Source organism: Prinia subflava, chromosome 3, assembly GCF_021018805.1.
Source record: "Prinia subflava isolate CZ2003 ecotype Zambia chromosome 3, Cam_Psub_1.2, whole genome shotgun sequence".
Classification (NCBI taxonomy): domain Eukaryota; kingdom Metazoa; phylum Chordata; class Aves; order Passeriformes; family Cisticolidae; genus Prinia; species Prinia subflava.
The window spans coordinates 105634777-105652834 of record NC_086249.1 but is presented as its reverse complement, the minus strand read 5'-3'; the positions used below and the strand labels follow the sequence as shown (position 1 = coordinate 105652834).

The following is an 18058-nucleotide window of genomic DNA, read 5'->3' as shown; positions in this document are numbered from 1 at the left end:
TTCTCAGCTCTGCCAGGCCTCCCTGGCAGGGAACCTGATCTCAGTTCTTTCTCAGCTCTGTGAGGCATCCCCAGCAGAGCAGGACACGCGGGGGACTGGGTGGATCAGAGAGCCCCGCACCTTATGTACAGTACCCCCACCATCCACAAAGAACTTTTTATTTACAAAATTGTACCAATACCTTCTACCTATGCTAACATGTCAGTTCTACTCTAAACCAATCCTTGAGATCCAACTCAGTACAAGATGGGGGACGAGAGCAAGAACAAGGAACACAGGGGCCACTCCCCAATTCCTCCATCTCGCCTCTTCAACCCCATATACTAAAAATCCTAGATTCTACATTTACACTCTGTGATAAACTAAATACTACTTATTTTGAATTCTGTCAGCTTGTGATTCTCCACACACTGTGGGCATTCACTGCCATGGCAGGGATCAGAGGCAGTGCCCTCCTGGGCTCTGTGTGAGGCTGGCTGAGCCCCCTGTACAGATCCCAGACCCCCTGTCCGGTCTCCAAACCCTCCAGGGTGGCCAGAGGGATGTTCTAGACTCCGACACCACACAGGCCATCCCAAGCTGGGAAGGGAAGGACAGCTGGAGCCAGGCCCCAGCCTTCTGTGGGGACAGGCTGCCACCTCTGCCACCTCTCGAGGGTGGGGAGCACAGGGGAGATGGAGCCACAGCCCCACAGCCCATCCCGGGCTGCTCTTGCAGCCCAACACCCCCGTGCTCGGGGCGTTATTGTCCCCATGAGGGTGGCACAGGAGGGCACAGCCCTGTGTCCCCTGCCGTGGGCACAGCACAAGGCTGGGAAGGGTCTGAGCGTTGTGTTGGGCTCTGGCACAGTGTGGAGCCAAAGAAGCCCTTGGGCTGGCCCCAGGAGAAGACTCCAGAATCCAAGGATTGTCCAGACAGGAGGACAATGACAGTGAGCTGTGCCACAGGGATGACAACAAAGAGTTCTCCCATGGGAATCGAAAGGCTGAGAGATTTGGGATTGTTCAGCCTGGAGAAGGTTTTAGGGTGATCTAACTGTAGCCTTCCAGTACCTGAAGTGACAAAAAAGACGGAGAAAAACAATTTCCAAAGGATGGAGTGACAAGGGGCAATCACTTCAAACTAAGAGAGATGATTTAGATTGAATATTAGGATGAAATTCTTCCCTGGGAGGTTGGGCAGGCCCTGGATCCCTGGCAGTGCCCAAGGCCAGGTTGGACACTGGGGCTGGAGCAGCCTGGGACAGTGGGAGGTGTCCCTGCCATGGCAGGGGTGGAATGGGATGAACTTTAAGGTCCCTTCTATTCCAAACCATTCCACGATTCTGTGATACAGAATTAATCTTCCTTGGTTCTCTGCTGCTCACTCATCTGCTCTGTGAGGCCGTGTGGAGTCTAGGGAGCTCTCAGAGCACCATTCTGACCTTCAACCCCCTGCCCAGAGGCTCTTCCCGTGGGCAAGAAGTGAAAGCAGAACCCATTTCCTCACTATGTAATTTATTATTATTATCGTCATTATCATCATCATCATGTTTTTCAGGCAAAAGGTTTGCATTTGAATCAGGGAAGCTTAGGGACACGTTACCCTTTAGGACTCTTATATATTTACAGCGCTCAAGCACAGCAATGCTTGTGACATAAAACCAAAACCAAACAACACTCTTTTGAGGAGGTGCAGGCACTGGGCTTTTTTTTTTTTTTTAGGTTTATTTTGATATTTTTAGGTTTATTTTGATACTTTTAGGGTTTTTTTGATATTTTTAGGTTCATTTTGACATTTTTGCGGATTTCTCCCCGCCGGCAGCCCCTGAGGGCTCCTGAGGCGGCGCGCGGGGCGGGCGCGCGCATGCGCGGGGCGGGCTCGGGCGGGAGCGCGGGAGCCGCGGGCGGGCCGCAGGTGAGGGAAAGGGGGGAACCCGAGCGGGAGGAGCCGCGCCGGGATTTGGGCTTTTGGGGCTCTGGGAAGTGGGGTTGGGGCTCCCCGAGCTCTGGAGAGCGGCACTGAGGATCCGCAGGGCTCCGGGAGCGGCCAGCGGCGCCTCTTCCCTTTCCCTGCCCGCGCCGGGCCGCCCGTGCCCGCTGGTTGTTTGGATTCCGGATGGGGTTGTTGCCCCAAAAAAGTTTTTCATTCAAGTCTTAAGCCGATGCACAGGGCTTGATACCATCCTCTTGCAATGCCCAAACAGGAACTTTAGCCGTAATAATCACAACTTTTAGAAACAGCTTTCCTCAAAGCATCCTGTCAATGGCTGCAGTGCAGTTCCAGGCTCTGCCAGCGGTGCCGGGGAAATCTGCGCAAAGTTTGGCCGCCTGAGCCATAAAGAACAAGAACTGACGTGAGGTTTGTTCTGTTTTCTGCAGGAAACATGAAGGTCATCACGTGTGAAATAGTGTGGCACAACAAGGAGCCGGTTTACAGCTTGGACTTCCAGCACGGAGCGGATGGGAGGATCAATCGCCTGGCCTCGGCAGGGGTGGACACGGCCGTGAGGGTGAGATAACCCTGGGCAGGCCGTGGGGCTTTGGTAGCCAAAATACCGGGTCGGTTTCGTTATCCAAGATATCGGGTCGGTTTTGTTGTCTGAAATACTGGGTTGGTTTCATTATCCAAAATAACAGGTTGGTTTCGTTAGCCAAAATATGTGGTTATTGGCAGGTACTAGCCAGGGGGAGTGGATGGTTTCAGGGAAGAGTTTAAGATTGTACAGCTGTCTGTAGGATTACAGTGTGGTTTGGGTTGCAAAGGGACATAAAGCCCATCCAGTGCCACCCCTGGCATGGCAGGGGCACCTCCCACTGTCCCAGGCTGCTCCAGCCCCAGTGTCCAGCCTGGCCTTGGGCACTGCCAGGGATGCAGGGGCAGCCACAGCTGGGAATTCTATCCCAGCTCCTCCCATGGAAGAATTTCATCCTAATATTCAGTCTAAACCCACTCTCTTAGTTTGAAGCCACTCCCCCTTGTCATTACATACTCTCGTAAATAGTCTCTGTAGTAGTTTATTCCAATTGTCTCAGATAAACCTTTTTCCTTCCTCACTGGCAAATTGACCTCTTTTTCCCTGATGGTGCGTATGTTTCGGGGATTTTTTCTTTGACATTGAAGATGCTCCCTGACAGGAGGGGCAGTGAGGAGGGGTCGGGCTCTGCTGCTGTGTCCCAGGGAAAGGAGGAGAGGAAATGGCCTCAAATTGCACCAGGGGAGGCTCAGCCTGGAGACTGGAAAGGAAATTTCCCTGGCAGAGTGGTCAGGCCTTGGGCTGAGCTGCCCGGGGAGGTTTGCAGTCACTGTCTGTGGGAGTGCTCAGGAGGAGTCTGGAGGTGGCCCTTGGGGACAGGGTTTGGGGGATGCTGGTGGGGCTGGGGTGGCACTGGGGGATCCTGAGGGGCTCTTCCCACCTTGGTGATCCTGTGACAGCCCTCAAAAGCTGTAACACTCTCCTAAGCAGATCTGGAAGGTGGAGAAAGGCCCGGATGGAAAAGCCATCGTGGAATTCCTGTCCAACCTGGCGCGCCACACCAAGGCCGTGAACGTCGTGCGCTTCTCTCCCAGCGGGGAGATCCTGGCCTCAGGAGGGGATGGTGAGAGCTGCTTCTCCTCTGCCTCCTCATTTTGACGTTAAACTAAATGAAATCCTCCTGCATTTTGTTTTGTGTGCACAAAAGGGAGTGGGAGATGAAGCAGTTTGCTCTGATTGCTTTGTACAGATGCTGTCATCTTGCTGTGGAAGCTGAATGACAGCAAAGAGTTGGAGCCGTTGGTTTTTCAGGATGAGGATGAAGCTCAGCTCAACAAGGAGAACTGGGCAGTCATTAAAACCTTGAGGTAATTTATTATTTGGTGATTTTGGTTTTCTCTTCAGTGTCTTTCTTCAGTGGCTTTTATCGTGTGGTGCAGCTTTCATTGTGTGTAGAACTCCAGTGCTGTCTACAGTTTGCTTGCTCTGATATTAATCCTTTTAACTCCCTGTTGGTGGGACTCAGAAAAAGGAGGGAGAGGGACATTTTAAATAATCAGGTGGTGACAGGACAAGGGACAGTGGTTTTAAGATGAAGGAGCAGTTCCTGGCAGCTTCTGAGGCTGACGTGAGAAGAGTTGCAGAAGTGCTTGAGGCACCAGCAGGAGCCTTCATTTGCATCTTGATATATATTTTTAACCTAAAAATTGATAAAACTCGTATTTATGCTTAGCTTTTAATTTTCAATTGGTTTCTGCTGCCTTCTAGAGGCCACTTGGAAGATGTGTATGATATTTGTTGGACCTCAGATGGAAATTACATGGCATCTGCTTCCGTGGATAATACAGCAATCATGTGGGATGTCAATAAAGGTAAATACTGCAGTTATCCATTGGAATTCCAGGTCTGCTGTAAGTGCCTCCTGGCATTTCCCACCCCAAAAATGGGAAACATCTTTTTTTGTGATTGTTTTTTGTGGGATTTTCTGGGTTTGTAAAGAGATATAAAATATTCTCAAGCCAACAAAATTTACACCTGAGGAATCTGTTCACCTTGGAGTGTTTAGGAAATAACTCCACACATTTTTTACCCCCCAAAACTCTTGCACAAACAACTTTTATATTCCTTACTCCACTTTTTGGTGTTGTGCAGCATGGCCTCAGCTCTGTTTGTGTCTTCCTTTTGAAAAGCTGTTTATTTTCTTTGAAATTTGTCAGCTTCTGGTATTTCTTTGCAAGAAAGCAACACTTAAATAATAGGAAAAATCTCACCTGGGACCAGTATTCAACAAAGTATTTCTAAAACTCTCTGTAACTTTGTCCGATCAAAGTATTTCTAAAACTCTCTGTAACTTTGTCCCATCAATTTTTGGCTCTGAGACCTTCCCTTGTGGAACATCAGTGGGGTCAGAGAGCTCCTTCTTTTGCTTATCTGAGTTCTGATATTATTCTAATATTAGTTCTAATTAATTATTAAGTTTGTAAAAGCCATAAACTGGCACTTGAAAAGCAACTTTTTCTGATATTCTTATCAGCTACCACTCAATGAACACTTTTATGTTCCAAAAATTCTTTCCCTATATTTTGAGACCTTTTTTTTTTTTGTCTTGTTTTCTGTCTGAAATGTTTGGAATTTTTTAATTTTTAATTTTTTTTGATTGTTATAATTTATGATCAGAAAGCTGTTTGTAATTTCAGGTCAGAAAGTTTCAATATTTAATGAGCACAAGAGTTATGTCCAAGGAGTGACCTGGGATCCTCTAGGCCAGTACATTGCAACCCTGAGCTGTGACAGGTGAGCTGTTGGTCTGAGTGTTTTTCCTGAATATTCCTTTCTCCAGGAGCATGAATTAAAAGGAAATAAGCCAGATAAACACGAGGTTTTGTTTTATCCACTTTGTTGTGTAAGCAGGCTGATGTGAAGGTAAAATGATATTTTAATTATTTTTTTGGCTTGTGGTAAATGATTCCTGAAGTCCCTCTTAGCAACAAATAAACTTTAGTGGGAGTTTTCCTGTAGGAATTAAGTGTCCCTGCCCAAGGAGGGCTGGAATTAAATGATCTTTAAGGTCCTTTCCAGCATTCCATGGTGATATGACTGATGGAGATGTAATTAATTGTTAGTAATTAATTGTTTTCAAGGTGAGTTCCCACTCTACAGTGCAGGCAGGGACAGCGTGGCAGTTCCTTGTGTCCTAACTCCCTTATTCCTCCATAAATCCACGTGCTGGGACTTCCCAAGCCTTGTGCAGTCCAGGCATTGCCAGGGATTCATTGGTTTTTTAATCATTAAAAGACAAATCCCTCTGGTGGTGTCTTATGAGGAGAATTTTAATTAATGGTTAATTGATGGTCCAGATTTATATTTTGAGGTGCTGACTGAGAGGGAGGTCCTGGGGCATTTTTGGGAGACTTGGGGTGGAATGAAGCTGCTGGCAGGAAAGGCTGGCACAGCTGGCATTGCTCAGCCTGGGCAGGAGAAGCTCTGGGCTGAGCTCAGGGTGGCCTTGCAGGGCCTGAAGGAGCCCCAGGAAAGCTGCAGAGAGACAATTGCCAAGGGCTGCAGGGACAGGAGCCAGGGAATGGCTCCCAGTGCCAGAGGGCAGGGCTGGATGGGCTCTTGGGAATCAGGAATTGTTCCCTGGCAGGGTGGGCAGGGGCTGGGGTGGATTTCCAGAGCAGCTTCCAGGATCCCTGGCAGTGCCCAGGGCTGGTTTTTCCTGTCCCTTCCTACCCAGAACATTCCATCTCTCCCTGCTGGCTGACTCTGCTCTCCCTCACAGGGTCCTGCGGGTTTACAGCACCCAGACCAAGCGAGTGGCCTTCAACGTCACCAAGATGCCATCGGGGTCAGGAGCTGAGGGAGAGGTACGTGGCTCTGCTGGGGCTGTTTTATCTGACCTTTCTGTGCCACGAAACCAAAGGATCAAATATTTTCCATTTAAATAATTCCTATGTCACAGAATCAAGGTTGGAAGAGACCTTCACGCTCATCCACTCCCATCATCATCATCATCACCCCAAACCCACTTCCCCAAAACTTCTTGCTGATGAAAGCAGTAACACAGTCCCTTAGCTTTAAAAGTTAAAAATAGTGTGGAAAAAATAATTCTTAGCAGGAAAAGCTTCAAACATACCTGGCAATAGTAATGGATGTGACATAGTAATAATATTTTAAAGTTAACAGCCTGGAATTTTCAAGAAGGTAGTTAGATTTTGAAGAAAAATACGAATTAGGGATAATTTAGGAAATTCTAAACCTAAGAGGGAAAACAAAGAGCTTTTTTTTTTCTCCCAAACAGCTTTAAGTGATAGTAAAATAACACCTCCAAGCTGGCTATAACATTCTTAATTCCTTCTATTCACTCCTTTTCTTTTGGGGGGAAAACATTTGTCAGAGTTTTATAGACACTGCAGAGCAGGCCTGAGAGCAGGCACTTTGCCATGAGAGAAGTTCTCTTTCAACCCCTAATCCTGGGGTTAGAATGAGATGCCTGAGCAGCCCTGGGTGTTAAATAATGTTGTTCTCCAGGTTATGACTCTCTTTTGGTGGCTGGTTTAAGGTGACAGCTCTGGGGCTGTTTTACTTTGCAGCTCAAGAGGGATCAAGGACTGTTTTTCTTAGCTGTGAAGAATTTATAGACAGCTTGAAGGAGCCGTGGCTTTTAAAAGGTTTTATTTGAAAAGCTCCATCAGGCTGGAGTGTCCCAGTGGATGTTTTGTCTCTCTGGGATTGCAGCTGGCACATTCCTGGCCTTTTCCTCAGTCCTGTTTTCCGCGTTGCAGGCGCGGAGCTTTCGGATGTTCCACGACGACAGCATGAAGTCGTTCTTCCGCAGGCTCAGCTTCACCCCCGATGGCTCCTACCTGCTGGCCCCAGGTGTGGGGACACCTCTGGGACTTGGGCTGTGTCACTGAGGTTGGGAAAGATCCCCGAGGTCAGGGAATCCAAGCTGTGCCCATCTTGGCACCCTGAGTGCCACCTCCAGCCCTTCCTGGGACACCTCCAGAGCTCCCTGGGCAGCCCCTGCCAAGGCCTGAGCTCCCTTTCCATGGGCAAATTCCTGCTGCTGCCCAAGCCCCTGGCCCAGCCTGAGGCCGTTCCCTCTCCTCCTGTCCCTGTTCGTGGAGCACAGCCCAACCCCCCCCGGCTGTCCCCTCCTGTCAGGGACTTGTGCAGAGCCACAAGGTCCCCCTGAGCCTCCTTTTCTCCAGCCTCAGCCCCTGTCCTATTATATCCTAATTTGAATGTTCTTTAATATTTCCCACATCTCAGGGATGCTGATTTATCCTAATTAAGCCAATCCTCATTCTCCCTATTGAAAAAACCCAAAAACTCCACTCTTAACACTCATAACTCTCCATTAACAGTCCACAACATCACCTTTCTCCTGGGACAAAAGTGGTATTTATGACATTTTGCTGAATAAATTGCAACACCAGAAAGATACATAGAAATGAATTCTATCTATCAATCCTAAATTCAGATAGAAATGAAGGATAATGAGTGAGGTTTTTTGACTGGTCCCTGTTTGGGTCCTTCCCTCAGAACATTCTGCATTCAGAGTAAAAACAGCCCTGCAAGGAGGGATCAGTGTGTGCCTGTCCAAACCCTGCCTTTATTGATGTCTGGCAACATCAAAAAGCAGCCTTGAAGAGAGAAGTGCACAAGAGAAACAAAACCAGCACTAAATAAATATTTGGGATGCCTTTTCAAGTTGTATTCAGTTTAAGTAGTATTTTGCCCAACTGACAAGCCTAATTCCTGGGAATGAGAACGTTTATGGAGAAGCCTAATTCCCACGAATTGGGGTGTTTATGGACACAAGGTGTGTGCTCAGGAGCCCTCCGAGGTGATGAGTAATGCTGGACCTTTGTTTTTGCAGCTGGCTGTGTGGAATCGGGAGAGAACGTTACAAACACCACCTATGTTTTCTCCAGAAACAACCTGAAAAGGTAGGGCTTCGGTGAGATAAAAAGCTGGTTTTATTTAAAAACTATTAAAAATCTGTTTTCTGAACTCGTGGTTCTCTCTGAAGGCCCGTGGGTCACCTGCCCTGTCCTGGCAAGGGAACCCTGGCTGTTCGCTGCTGTCCCGTGTACTTCGAGCTGAGAGGAGCCTCTGCTAAAGGTAGGGGAAGCTTCAGGGGATGGGAACTCCCAGCAAATCTGGGAAAAGATGTGGCTGGACACTCTTTTATGCCCCAGTCTCTCAGCATTCCTCTAAGGCAGTGCTGTGCCACATCTGAGAAGCTGTTTCCTGATTCTGAGGCCCTGAGTTCACCTCAAGTCCCTCATGAGTGGCTGTTGGTAGAGTGGATAAATGTTGTTCCTTGGCCTCTCAGGCTGCAGGAACACTGTGAAATATTTTCCTTGAACTGTTAACCATTTTGTGTTCAAAATAAATAACCTGGTTTAGCACCAGAGGAGCAGTGCAGTGAAATAATTCCTGTTAGTCTTGACTGCCCACATCACAGGGAGCTGGAACAGTTTGCTACAACCACTGGTGTTTATTCAAGGAAGCAGTGCTGGTGTTACTGGGCAGAACAGGAATCCTGAGCTGGGGACAGGATTGTGTGAAGCTGCACAAGAATTTATTTTGTATTTATTGAATCCAGCTTTATTGTGGCTCCAGGAGTGTTTATATTTTAACAAGACTGACATTATTCTGGTGAAAAGGCAGAGCTTGGCTCCTGCCTTTAAAGGTTAAATTTGTAGTGTTCCTTACAGGATTTACCTGTTCTCTTTCCACCATAATTTTAGATGGTGTTGCAAAGGAAGGAGATGAGGGTCTGCAGCTGGTCTCTGTAGCTCCTCTAAAGGGAGACTTTAATATTAAAATTCAGATAAATATGCTGAAAAATTCCAGCTGGAATATAGATGGAAAAATATACACAACAAAACAGCAGCAATATAGAGGGAGAAAGCTTCCAATTCTTTTTCAACTAAGAAAATAAAGAGTAAATTTCAGACAACAGAAATATTAAATTTTGTATTTTACGCAAGAGCTGTCAGCTTGGTGTTTATACTGATTATTCATTACTGATGATGTAATTTTATTTCAATTAATGGCTAAGGGCAGTCATTCTTGCCATGAATACAAGAGAATTCTCCCTGTTCATTTCTTGCAGATGAAATCAGTGCCAGCTCCCCCCCTGGCCTGTTTAACCTCCCCTATCGCTTGGTGTTTGCTGTTGCTTCAGAAGACTCTGTGCTTTTCTATGACACTGAGCAGTCCTTCCCCTTTGGTTACGTCTCCAACATCCATTACCACACCCTCAGTGACATTTCATGGTAAGGAATTGTATTCCTGAGGTTTATTGTGATGGGGAAATGTCCTTTTCCCAGTCCAGTTCTGCACAGCACTTTGAGCCTTGCCTTGGGTTTTTATTTCATTTATGACACACACGTGGTCACTCAGTGTCTGAGCAGCAATCCATCCCTTTTGGCTCTGTAAATTAGAGAATTGTTAATCAGTTGGGTGAGGGTTGAAGTGAAATCTTGACCTTTAATGGAAAAATATCCCAAACAGGTCCAGTGATGGATCCTTCCTGGCCATCTCCTCCACGGACGGGTACTGCTCCTTCGTCACCTTCGAGGAGGATGAGCTGGGAGTGCCCCTGAAGGAGAAGCCCCAGATCTCTGTCAGGACCCCTGGTGCAGCAGCAGACAAGAAAGCCAAGAAGAGCCAGTCCCACAAAGTGACTTCCCCAGGCTCCAGGCCGGCAGAGGATCCCCCACTGCCACCCCGAACCCCCAGCTCTGCTGGGAAGGAGCTGCCCTCCACCCCTGTGGGCATCAAAAACGCTCCAGGCTCATGCCCTTCCACCCCTGTGGGCATCAAAACCACTCCAGGCTCATCCCCTTCCACCCCTGCTGCCATCAAACCCGCTCCAGGCTCATCCCCTTCCACCCCTGTGGGCATCAAACCCGCTCCAGGCTCATCCCCTTCCACCCCTGCTGCCATCAAAGCCGCTCCAGGCTCATCCCCTTCCACCCCTGCTGCCATCAAAGCCGCTCCAGTGCCATCCTCAGAGGAGAGGAGGAGCAGCACCCAGAGCAGCAGAGGCCCCCAGCCCAGGAGGGTCACCCTCACCACTCTGCAGTCGTGTTTCAAAGCACCCAGGTGAGATTTCTGCTGCCTCTTCCAGGGCCCAAGACAAGCTGTGCTTTAAGGGCTGAGCTTTGCACACAAATTCCCAGCCCTGGCTCTGAGTGGAAGCTCTCTTGATGTGGAGTTTCTTGTGCTGCAGTTGAGAGGTCAGAATGTCTCCTAAATGTGGAGCTTTTGGGTTTGTGCCTGAAATGTGAGGCAGCAAATTCACCTGACCCTTCACAACAAAAGTTACCTGTCTTGGCCAGGAGTTGGACTTTGATCTTCGTGGGTTTCTTCCAGCTCAGAATATTCTGGGATTCTGTCTTCAGGTCTAATTTTTCTGTACAAAAATGGTGCCAAGAGCTGTTTAAACACCCTTCTGCCAAAGAGTATTGTAAGAGGAGTGCAAGTCTAGACAGGCCCTCAGTGTGGGACTTAAAACATTGATTAGGTGACTTCCTAAAAGATGTTATTTTTTAGAAATTGCCAGCCAATTATCCAGGTATTGGTTGTGTCAGGGCTCTGAGCACCCTGCTGCAGTGGAAGGTGGCCCTGCCCATGGCAGGGGTTAGAAGTGGATAATGCTCCATGCAGCTTGTAGAAAGAAGAGAAAATGTGCAGTAAAATATATCTGAAAATATATCTGAAAATATATCTGAATTGCCTTTGCAGTTTACTGATTGTGTATTAATTAAATCTTGACATGAAATACTCATGAAAATGATGTCTATAAAGCAATTCAACTGTTTCTTCTCTTTTAAAGGAGAATAAACTTGATTTCCTTGAAGCCAGATACCCCAACCTCTGCATCTCCAGACCCAGCTCCCATCCCTCCTTCCTCAGAACAGGAACATGGTGAGTCTCTGTGGCTATTGATATCAGCCCAGTCTCTTCCCAGTCAGATTTTTCCATTATAGGTTTATATTGTAAAAAAAAATCCTCACTCTAATTGCAAATTCTAAAGTTTTATAGCAGTGAAACCAAGGATAAATTCATGGGTGTGATGTTCTCCAGCTTTTAAAGACTTTGAGACTTCCAGCTTATCCTTGTTGCAGGTGCTGGACTCTCTTAGACCAGGGTTGGGGTTTTTTTAATCTGAATTTATTCATTTGAAATCATTTTCCTGTCTGCTTCTTGCAGAGAGGCCGTTGCCATCTGATGAGAGCCTCCAAGCTCCTCCAGCACCCAAACGTGCCAGGACTGAGGAATTGTCCCTTTCTGCACCTGCTGGGGACCAAACCAGCTGTGAGCCCAACAAATAAAGGCTGAGCAGAGCCCTCACAGCCTGAAGGCAGAGCAGCCACGTCTGAGTGCATTTCTTTTTGCAAGGATTCAATCCTCAATTCCCAGATCAGGTTCTCTGTGCATATTTGATGTAGAACTGAGAAGAAACTGCCAGTGGAAGACCCAGGTTTCAAGAATGGGGTTCTGCAGCAGGAGAAGTAGTTGGGAAGTGACTTCAAGAATAAGGAAATGAGGGAATTAAAGGAAATCTGGGGATTAAAAATCCATCCAGTAAGCTGTGAGTCTCCATCACAGTCCCTAAATCCGTGTTTAGAAAGCATTATGTCTTCCAGTAACTGTCTGGCAAAAAGAACCGAATGCATTCATAAGATTTGATGGGGTTCAAGACCTAAAAAAAAGAGGAAATTGTGTCATTCCAGCATTTTGCTTTATTTCTTGTGTAAAATAATGCTCCCCAGTAGCTGTGGGGTGGAGCTGATTCACTCTGAACGCAGCAGCAAAGCTCAGGACTGGGATGTGGGAGCAGAAATGGGAAGATTCACCTGCAAAAAACAGGAAAGCAAAAGAAGAAATCCTCTGGAGAGCTGCTGTAAGAAGGAAACAGCAGAAGGTTCTCACTTGTTTAATTTCTGGACTTAAAAAAGAAATGCAGGTGTGAGATTTTCCTGAGGCAGCAGGATTGGAGTGTGTACATTGAAATTTCCCCTTTCCTTTTTCCCCAACTTAACTCCCTTAGCCAATAAAACACAACCCAGTGGATGGGAAACTTCTACACCTCAAATTTCTTCTTAGCATTTAATACTTCATAAAAGCAGAAAACACAAATGTTCCAGAAGTGGCTCACAAAAGTCTCACAGGGAGGGAAATATTAACAAACAACCTCTGTCAGTCCTTCAGGCAAATGAACTTTTGCCTCCAATTAAACGTCAACAATTAATAAACAAAAAGTTGTAGGAAACTTGATGGGATCTTTGTTTTCCTCACTGTGATGAGGGCTGGATCTTCATTAGACTTAATTAAACTTGAATTTACTTCTAGTGAAGAATTATAAAGAGTTATAAAGAAATTATTTCTCTGGCTTGCTCATAAGATCTTTTAAGAGATGATCTTTGTGTCCTAATTCTGCATTTTTTAAATATGTATCCATTCTTTCCAAAAAAGATTGTTTCTATTTCTTCTAGAATTATATTTTAGAGTTGACTATAAATGCCTTGAGAGCATTTCTCAGTTGGGGAGGTACAAAATGAACGTCCTGAAATGCCAGAGGCAGCTCCAGCTTCTCTGTGGATGTATTTAGCTTCCTTGTCCCTTTCCTTCTTCCTTGCCTTTCCTTTCCTTTTCCCTTTGCCTTTCCTTTCCTTTTCCTTTCCTTTCCTTTCCTTTCCTTTCCTTTCCTTTTCCCTTTTCCCTTTCCTTTCCTTTCCTTTTCCTTTGCTTTCCTTTCCTTTCCTTTCCTTTCCTTTCCTTTCCTTTCCTTTCCTTTCCTTTCCTTTCCTTTCCTTTCCTTTCCTTTCCTTTCCTTTTCCTTTCCTTTCCCTTTCCTTTCCTTTCCTTTCCTTTCCTTTCCTTTCCTTTCCTTTCCCTTCCCAAACCTTCCCCAAACCTTCCCAAACCTTCCCAAACCTTCCCAAACCTTCCCTTTCCTGTCTTTTTTAGCATTGGGAGCTCATCTCCAGTGCAAACTCTCCCTCAAAAACCACTTTGCCATGGTTAAAATCTCTTGCTCCTCAAAAAAAATACCCTCGTGGATATCCACCTTGAAGTCCAAATATTTCTGTGAGCCGCTGAACTGGGCAGGCCTTGTTCCACAGGATTTTGAGTAACTGCCACCAGGGGTTTCAGATAGAATTTGCAATTTTTTAGATGGCTTTCAAGTGGATTTTGCAATTTTTTAGGTGGGTTTCAAATAGAATCTGCAACTTTTCAGATAGGTTTCAAATAGAAATTGCAATTTTAAAGATGGATTTCAAGTGGATTTTGCAATTTTTCAGATGAGTTTCAAACAGATTTTTTAACTTTCTAGCTGGGTGAAGATTCAGGATTTTCTTGTTCATGAAAAGACTTTTTGTTGTATAATAATGGTTAATTTTGAGACAGCCAGACCTTGTGCTCCTGTGCTGTTGAAGTTTTAATTTTTAACTACCCAGCCATCAATTTATCTTGTCATTAATTAACCACTGCCCTCTGGTCAAAATTTGCTTGATCCTTGCCCGTGGATTCCAAACAGATTCTGTATTTTGTCTGCACATTTCCTGTGTTTATATGAACTTTATTATCAAATAAATAAAATAAAGACCATCAAATTAATGAAGAAAAAGCAGCCTTTTTGGGGAACTCTGGGTCTTTTTCTGCTCTGGCACTGCAGGATCCTGAAGATGAATTACGTGCTAACAAAATGTCAGGAATTAAATAACATCAGGGATGGGATTCCAAAACTTCCCTGGGTGTCCTTTCTTTTCCAGGAAGAAATTTTTGTTGATATCCAGTCCAAAACTGGCCACAGCCCTGAAGTGCCCAGCACAGGGACAATTTTTGGCAGTCCCAAATCTCTCGGTGCTCCCTGGAAAATGGGAATTGTGGAAGTCAGGCAGGTTTGGGATGTTCTGCCCTGAGGGAGCTCCTGATTTCCCCCGGCCACGTAGAAGGTGGGAAATGGAAAAGGGGGAGGGGATTTTCCATGTCCTCCATGGAAATGGAGGTGGCTGGGAGGGAAGAGGGACAGGAAGGGATTAACGGGAGCTGGGATGTGGGAAAGGCTGGAGAAGGAGCCAGAACCGGTGTTTGAGGAAAGGGATGGGAGGGGAGCTGAGAGGGAGTTTGGGATCTTTGGGAATTCCTGTGCAGGAGCCTCATCCCAATGAGTTTCCTTCTTACCCAGGAACACCCTCATTTTCCAGGCTGGGGTTCAGTTGAGAGGCTTTTTTTGTGGGTTTTATTTTTTTTCCCTCTGGGATGGGAAGCTCTTTTTTTTTGCCACAAAACTCCAATTTCTTAACTCTCCTGCCAGCAGGGGACAGCGTTCCCTAAAGCAAAGCAAAGCAAAGTGAGCAGAAACTCCCCTTTGCTCCAGACTTCATCCTTCAGACATTTTTCATCCTCTTTCCTTTGATTTGTTCTACAAACTGATAATTTCAGGCGTCTTTCCACGTGGTGAAGAAGCAAATAAGAGAAGAGGGAAGAGTTCTTCCAAGAGGAAAACACAGCAGGATGATTTCAATCATGAGGGGAACAGAGCACAGAATCTCCTACTCAGTGAATACAGAGGCTTTTCCAGGAGGAATTGGCACTGCAGAGTGTCCAAGTCAATGGACCTCGGATAAGCCATGGGCTGAGGTGATCCAGATTCCCAGGATTGCATATCCAGCAGAACCTCTGGCTGTGGGAATGTCTTGGTGTGGAAGGACCAAGAGGTGTCTGCTGAGGAAGGCAGGAGCGTCCTTTGATGATATAAACCTCTTCCCTCTGAATTATTATAATTCTGAAATTAAGGGGCTCTCAGGCAAAGATGTGGGAATAGGAATAACAGCTCCTTACTGTGAAAATTAAAATAAAAATTAAATAATACAAAAAAAACCAAAAAGAAACCACTGACAGGGCACAGCCTGCCCCCCTGTTGGTCAGGCCCAGCCCAGCCCTCCTGCAGTGCAGCTGTGGCTCTGTGGGAGCAGAGATGATCCTGGAGCAGGGGCAGTTTCCTCTGAAGGTGCAGTGGGGTGAGATGGGTCCAGCCTTCCTCTGGGAATGCAGAGCACACAGGCTGTGCTGGGCTCTGAATGCCAGGGTTTATCCAGGTGGGAATGCAGAGCACACAGGCTGTGCTGGGCTCTGAATGCCAGGGTTTATCCAGGTGGGAATGCAGTGCACACAGGCTGTGCTGGGCTCTGAATGCCAGGGTTTATCCATTGGGAATGCAGAGCACACAGGCTGTGCTGGGCTCTGAATCCCAGGGTTTATCCATTGGGAATGCAGAGCACACAGGCTGTGCTGGGCTCTGAATGCCAGGGTTTATCCAGGTGGGAATGCAGAGCACACAGGCTGTGCTGGGCTCTGAATGCCAGGGTTTATCCAGGTGGGAATGCAGAGCACACAGGCTGTGCTGGGCTCTGAATGCCAGGGTTTATCCATTGGGAATGCAGTGCACACAGGCTGTGCTGGGCTCTGAATGCCAGGGTTTATCCAGGTGGGAATGCAGTGCACACAGGCTGTGCTGGGCTCTGAATGCCAGGGTTTATCCAGGTGGGAATGCAGAGCACACAGGCTGTGCTGGGCTCTGAATGCCAGGGTTTATCCAGGTGGGAATGCAGTGCACACAGGCTGTGCTGGGCTCTGAATGCCAGGGTTTATCCAGGTGGGAATGCAGTGCACACAGGCTGTGCTGGGCTCTGAATGCCAGGGTTTATCCAGGTGGGAATGCCGGGCTCCTCCCCTGGGTGCAGCATCTCCCATGGATGATGGAATTGGATCAGCCCTGCAGGGAGCCTCGATGGCCCATGGACAGCAGAGATCCCCTGCAGGGAGGATGGGTCCTGGAAGGGATAAAGAGCCCTGCCCCAGCTGGTTTGAGCAGCTGGGGATGGAATTCAGACCCCTGGTTACAGCCTGCTTTGCAGCCTAAGACAGGGAAACAACCCAGAGATCCTGACAGCCTTTATAGAGAGACTGGAATGGATTTGGGGTTTTGGAGAAAAATCCACCAAGGGAAGAACATTCAGTGCCTGGAGAAGGTGACAGGAAATGAGAATGAGTGACAGGACAAGGGGGAGGAGTGGCTTTGAAATGACAAAGAGTGGGGTCAGGTTTGATAAACTGGATAAATTGGAAGAAATTTATCCCTGGCAGGGTGGGCAGCCCCTGGCACAGGGTGCCCAGAGCAGCTGTGGCTGCCCCTGCATCCCTGGCAGTGCCCACGGCCAGGCTGGACACTGGGGCTGGAGCAGCCTGGGACAGTGGGAGGTGTCCCTGCCACGGCAGAGGGTTGGAGCTGGATGATTTTTAAAATCTCTCCCATCCCAAACCCCTCTGTCCTTCCCAGGTATTTTCCCTGCCCGTTCCAGACGTTCCTGCTCAGGAGATCTCTCAGCCCTCGCTCAGCAGCGCTTTTCCAATCATCTCCAAAGTCAAATCCCAACATTTGGTCTCAATTATCCCTCTCCCTGAGCAGCCCCAGCCCCACACAGCAGCTCTGTTCTCCCTCAGGTGTGGGATTTTGGGATGCTGCCATTCCCCTTCCAAGGGGACCATACAGAGCTGCAGAGAGACGGGACTGGGGGTGCCGAGGCTGCTCCTCCCTTCCCAATCCCATGGGAGAAGCTTTTCCATGCTCATCACCTTGGTGCTCCAACAGCAGCAGAAAAGCTGGAATGGGCAAACTGGGAGCAGTTTTCCCCTCCTGCAGCTGCCAAACTTCCAGCCCTGGGACATTGATATTGCTGAGGATCCCGCTGTTTATTCCCTCAGCTGAAAAATCCCAGGAAAATCCATGGCCCCGAGGCCTCTGAGGCTGCTACCCGAGAGGATTTTCCCCTCAGAGCATGAATAATTAAAAAGGTTCACAGATTTCTTTCTGTCTGGAAACTGGGCATAAACTGAGGCTCTTGCAATTCCTGGGAAAACCTGATCCTGCTGCTCCTGAAAGGACAGGAACCTGTTTGTGTCTTTTAAGTTGTTGCCATCTTTCCTGTGAGAGCTGAACTCCCCAAATCTTCCTGTTGGTGCTCCAATTATTTGTGTTTTCCACTTAAAATGTTTTCCTTGGTGAGAGTTTAACCAGGAAGGCTTCATTTTGAAGGGAATCACTTCTCTGTGCATTTTTCCTCCTCAAGATTTGAATTGTAAGCACAATAATGCTGAATTTTGGTGCTCAATAATGCCAGGTTTTGTCTCAGCATAAACTTCTCCCCTTCTGTCACCAAAAGTAAATAAATAAGCTGGGCAGGAATTTTTGTTTTGATTTCTGCCAAGCTGAAATGAGGAATTTTGAAGGGTTGTTTGCCGGGGGAAATGGAAAGGGGCCAGGTTGGAATGGGAATGGCTGTGGGATCTCAGCCTGATCAATTGATCTCATTCAAAATGGTACTTGGAGCTCACTGAGTGCCTCTCCTGCAAGCCAGGAGCTGCAGGAGCCTCTGGATATTTTTGTTTTCCCCTTTTCCACTGGGCTTGGACCAGCTGGATGTGCTTACAAATAAAGAGCAGGGCAGGGAAGGTTTGGATTTACTCTGCAAGGAGAGGGGAGAGGAGGTGTTGGTTGTGTGCTCCAATATA

At 47.2% G+C, this 18058-nt stretch overlaps 1 protein-coding gene across 1 annotated transcript; it reads left to right on the top strand.

The window, feature by feature from the left end:
- The first annotated feature begins 1830 nt into the window (after positions 1-1830).
- Positions 1831-12688, top strand: CHAF1B (chromatin assembly factor 1 subunit B). The gene is made up of 14 exons (XM_063393592.1): positions 1831-1896; positions 2361-2491; positions 3446-3578; positions 3705-3822; positions 4223-4326; positions 5152-5248; positions 6237-6321; positions 7240-7333; positions 8340-8409; positions 8493-8584; positions 9585-9747; positions 9986-10579; positions 11313-11404; positions 11690-12688. Exons 2-14 carry the CDS (start codon positions 2366-2368, stop codon positions 11809-11811), a joined length of 1890 nt encoding a protein of 629 aa, XP_063249662.1. The 5' UTR covers positions 1831-1896; positions 2361-2365; the 3' UTR covers positions 11812-12688.
- The last annotated feature ends 5370 nt before the right edge of the window (positions 12689-18058 follow it).

Excerpts from the sequence above, each read along its gene's own strand:
- CHAF1B (XM_063393592.1), top strand. The coding sequence starts at position 2,366 with ATGAAGGTCATCACGTGTGAAATAGTGTGGCACAACAAGGAGCCGGTT. Across the intron at positions 3,823-4,222 it reads GCAGTCATTAAAACCTTGAG|AGGCCACTTGGAAGATGTGT; the intron begins GTAATTTATTAT and ends GCTGCCTTCTAG. Across the intron at positions 11,405-11,689 it reads TTCCTCAGAACAGGAACATG|AGAGGCCGTTGCCATCTGAT; the intron begins GTGAGTCTCTGT and ends TGCTTCTTGCAG.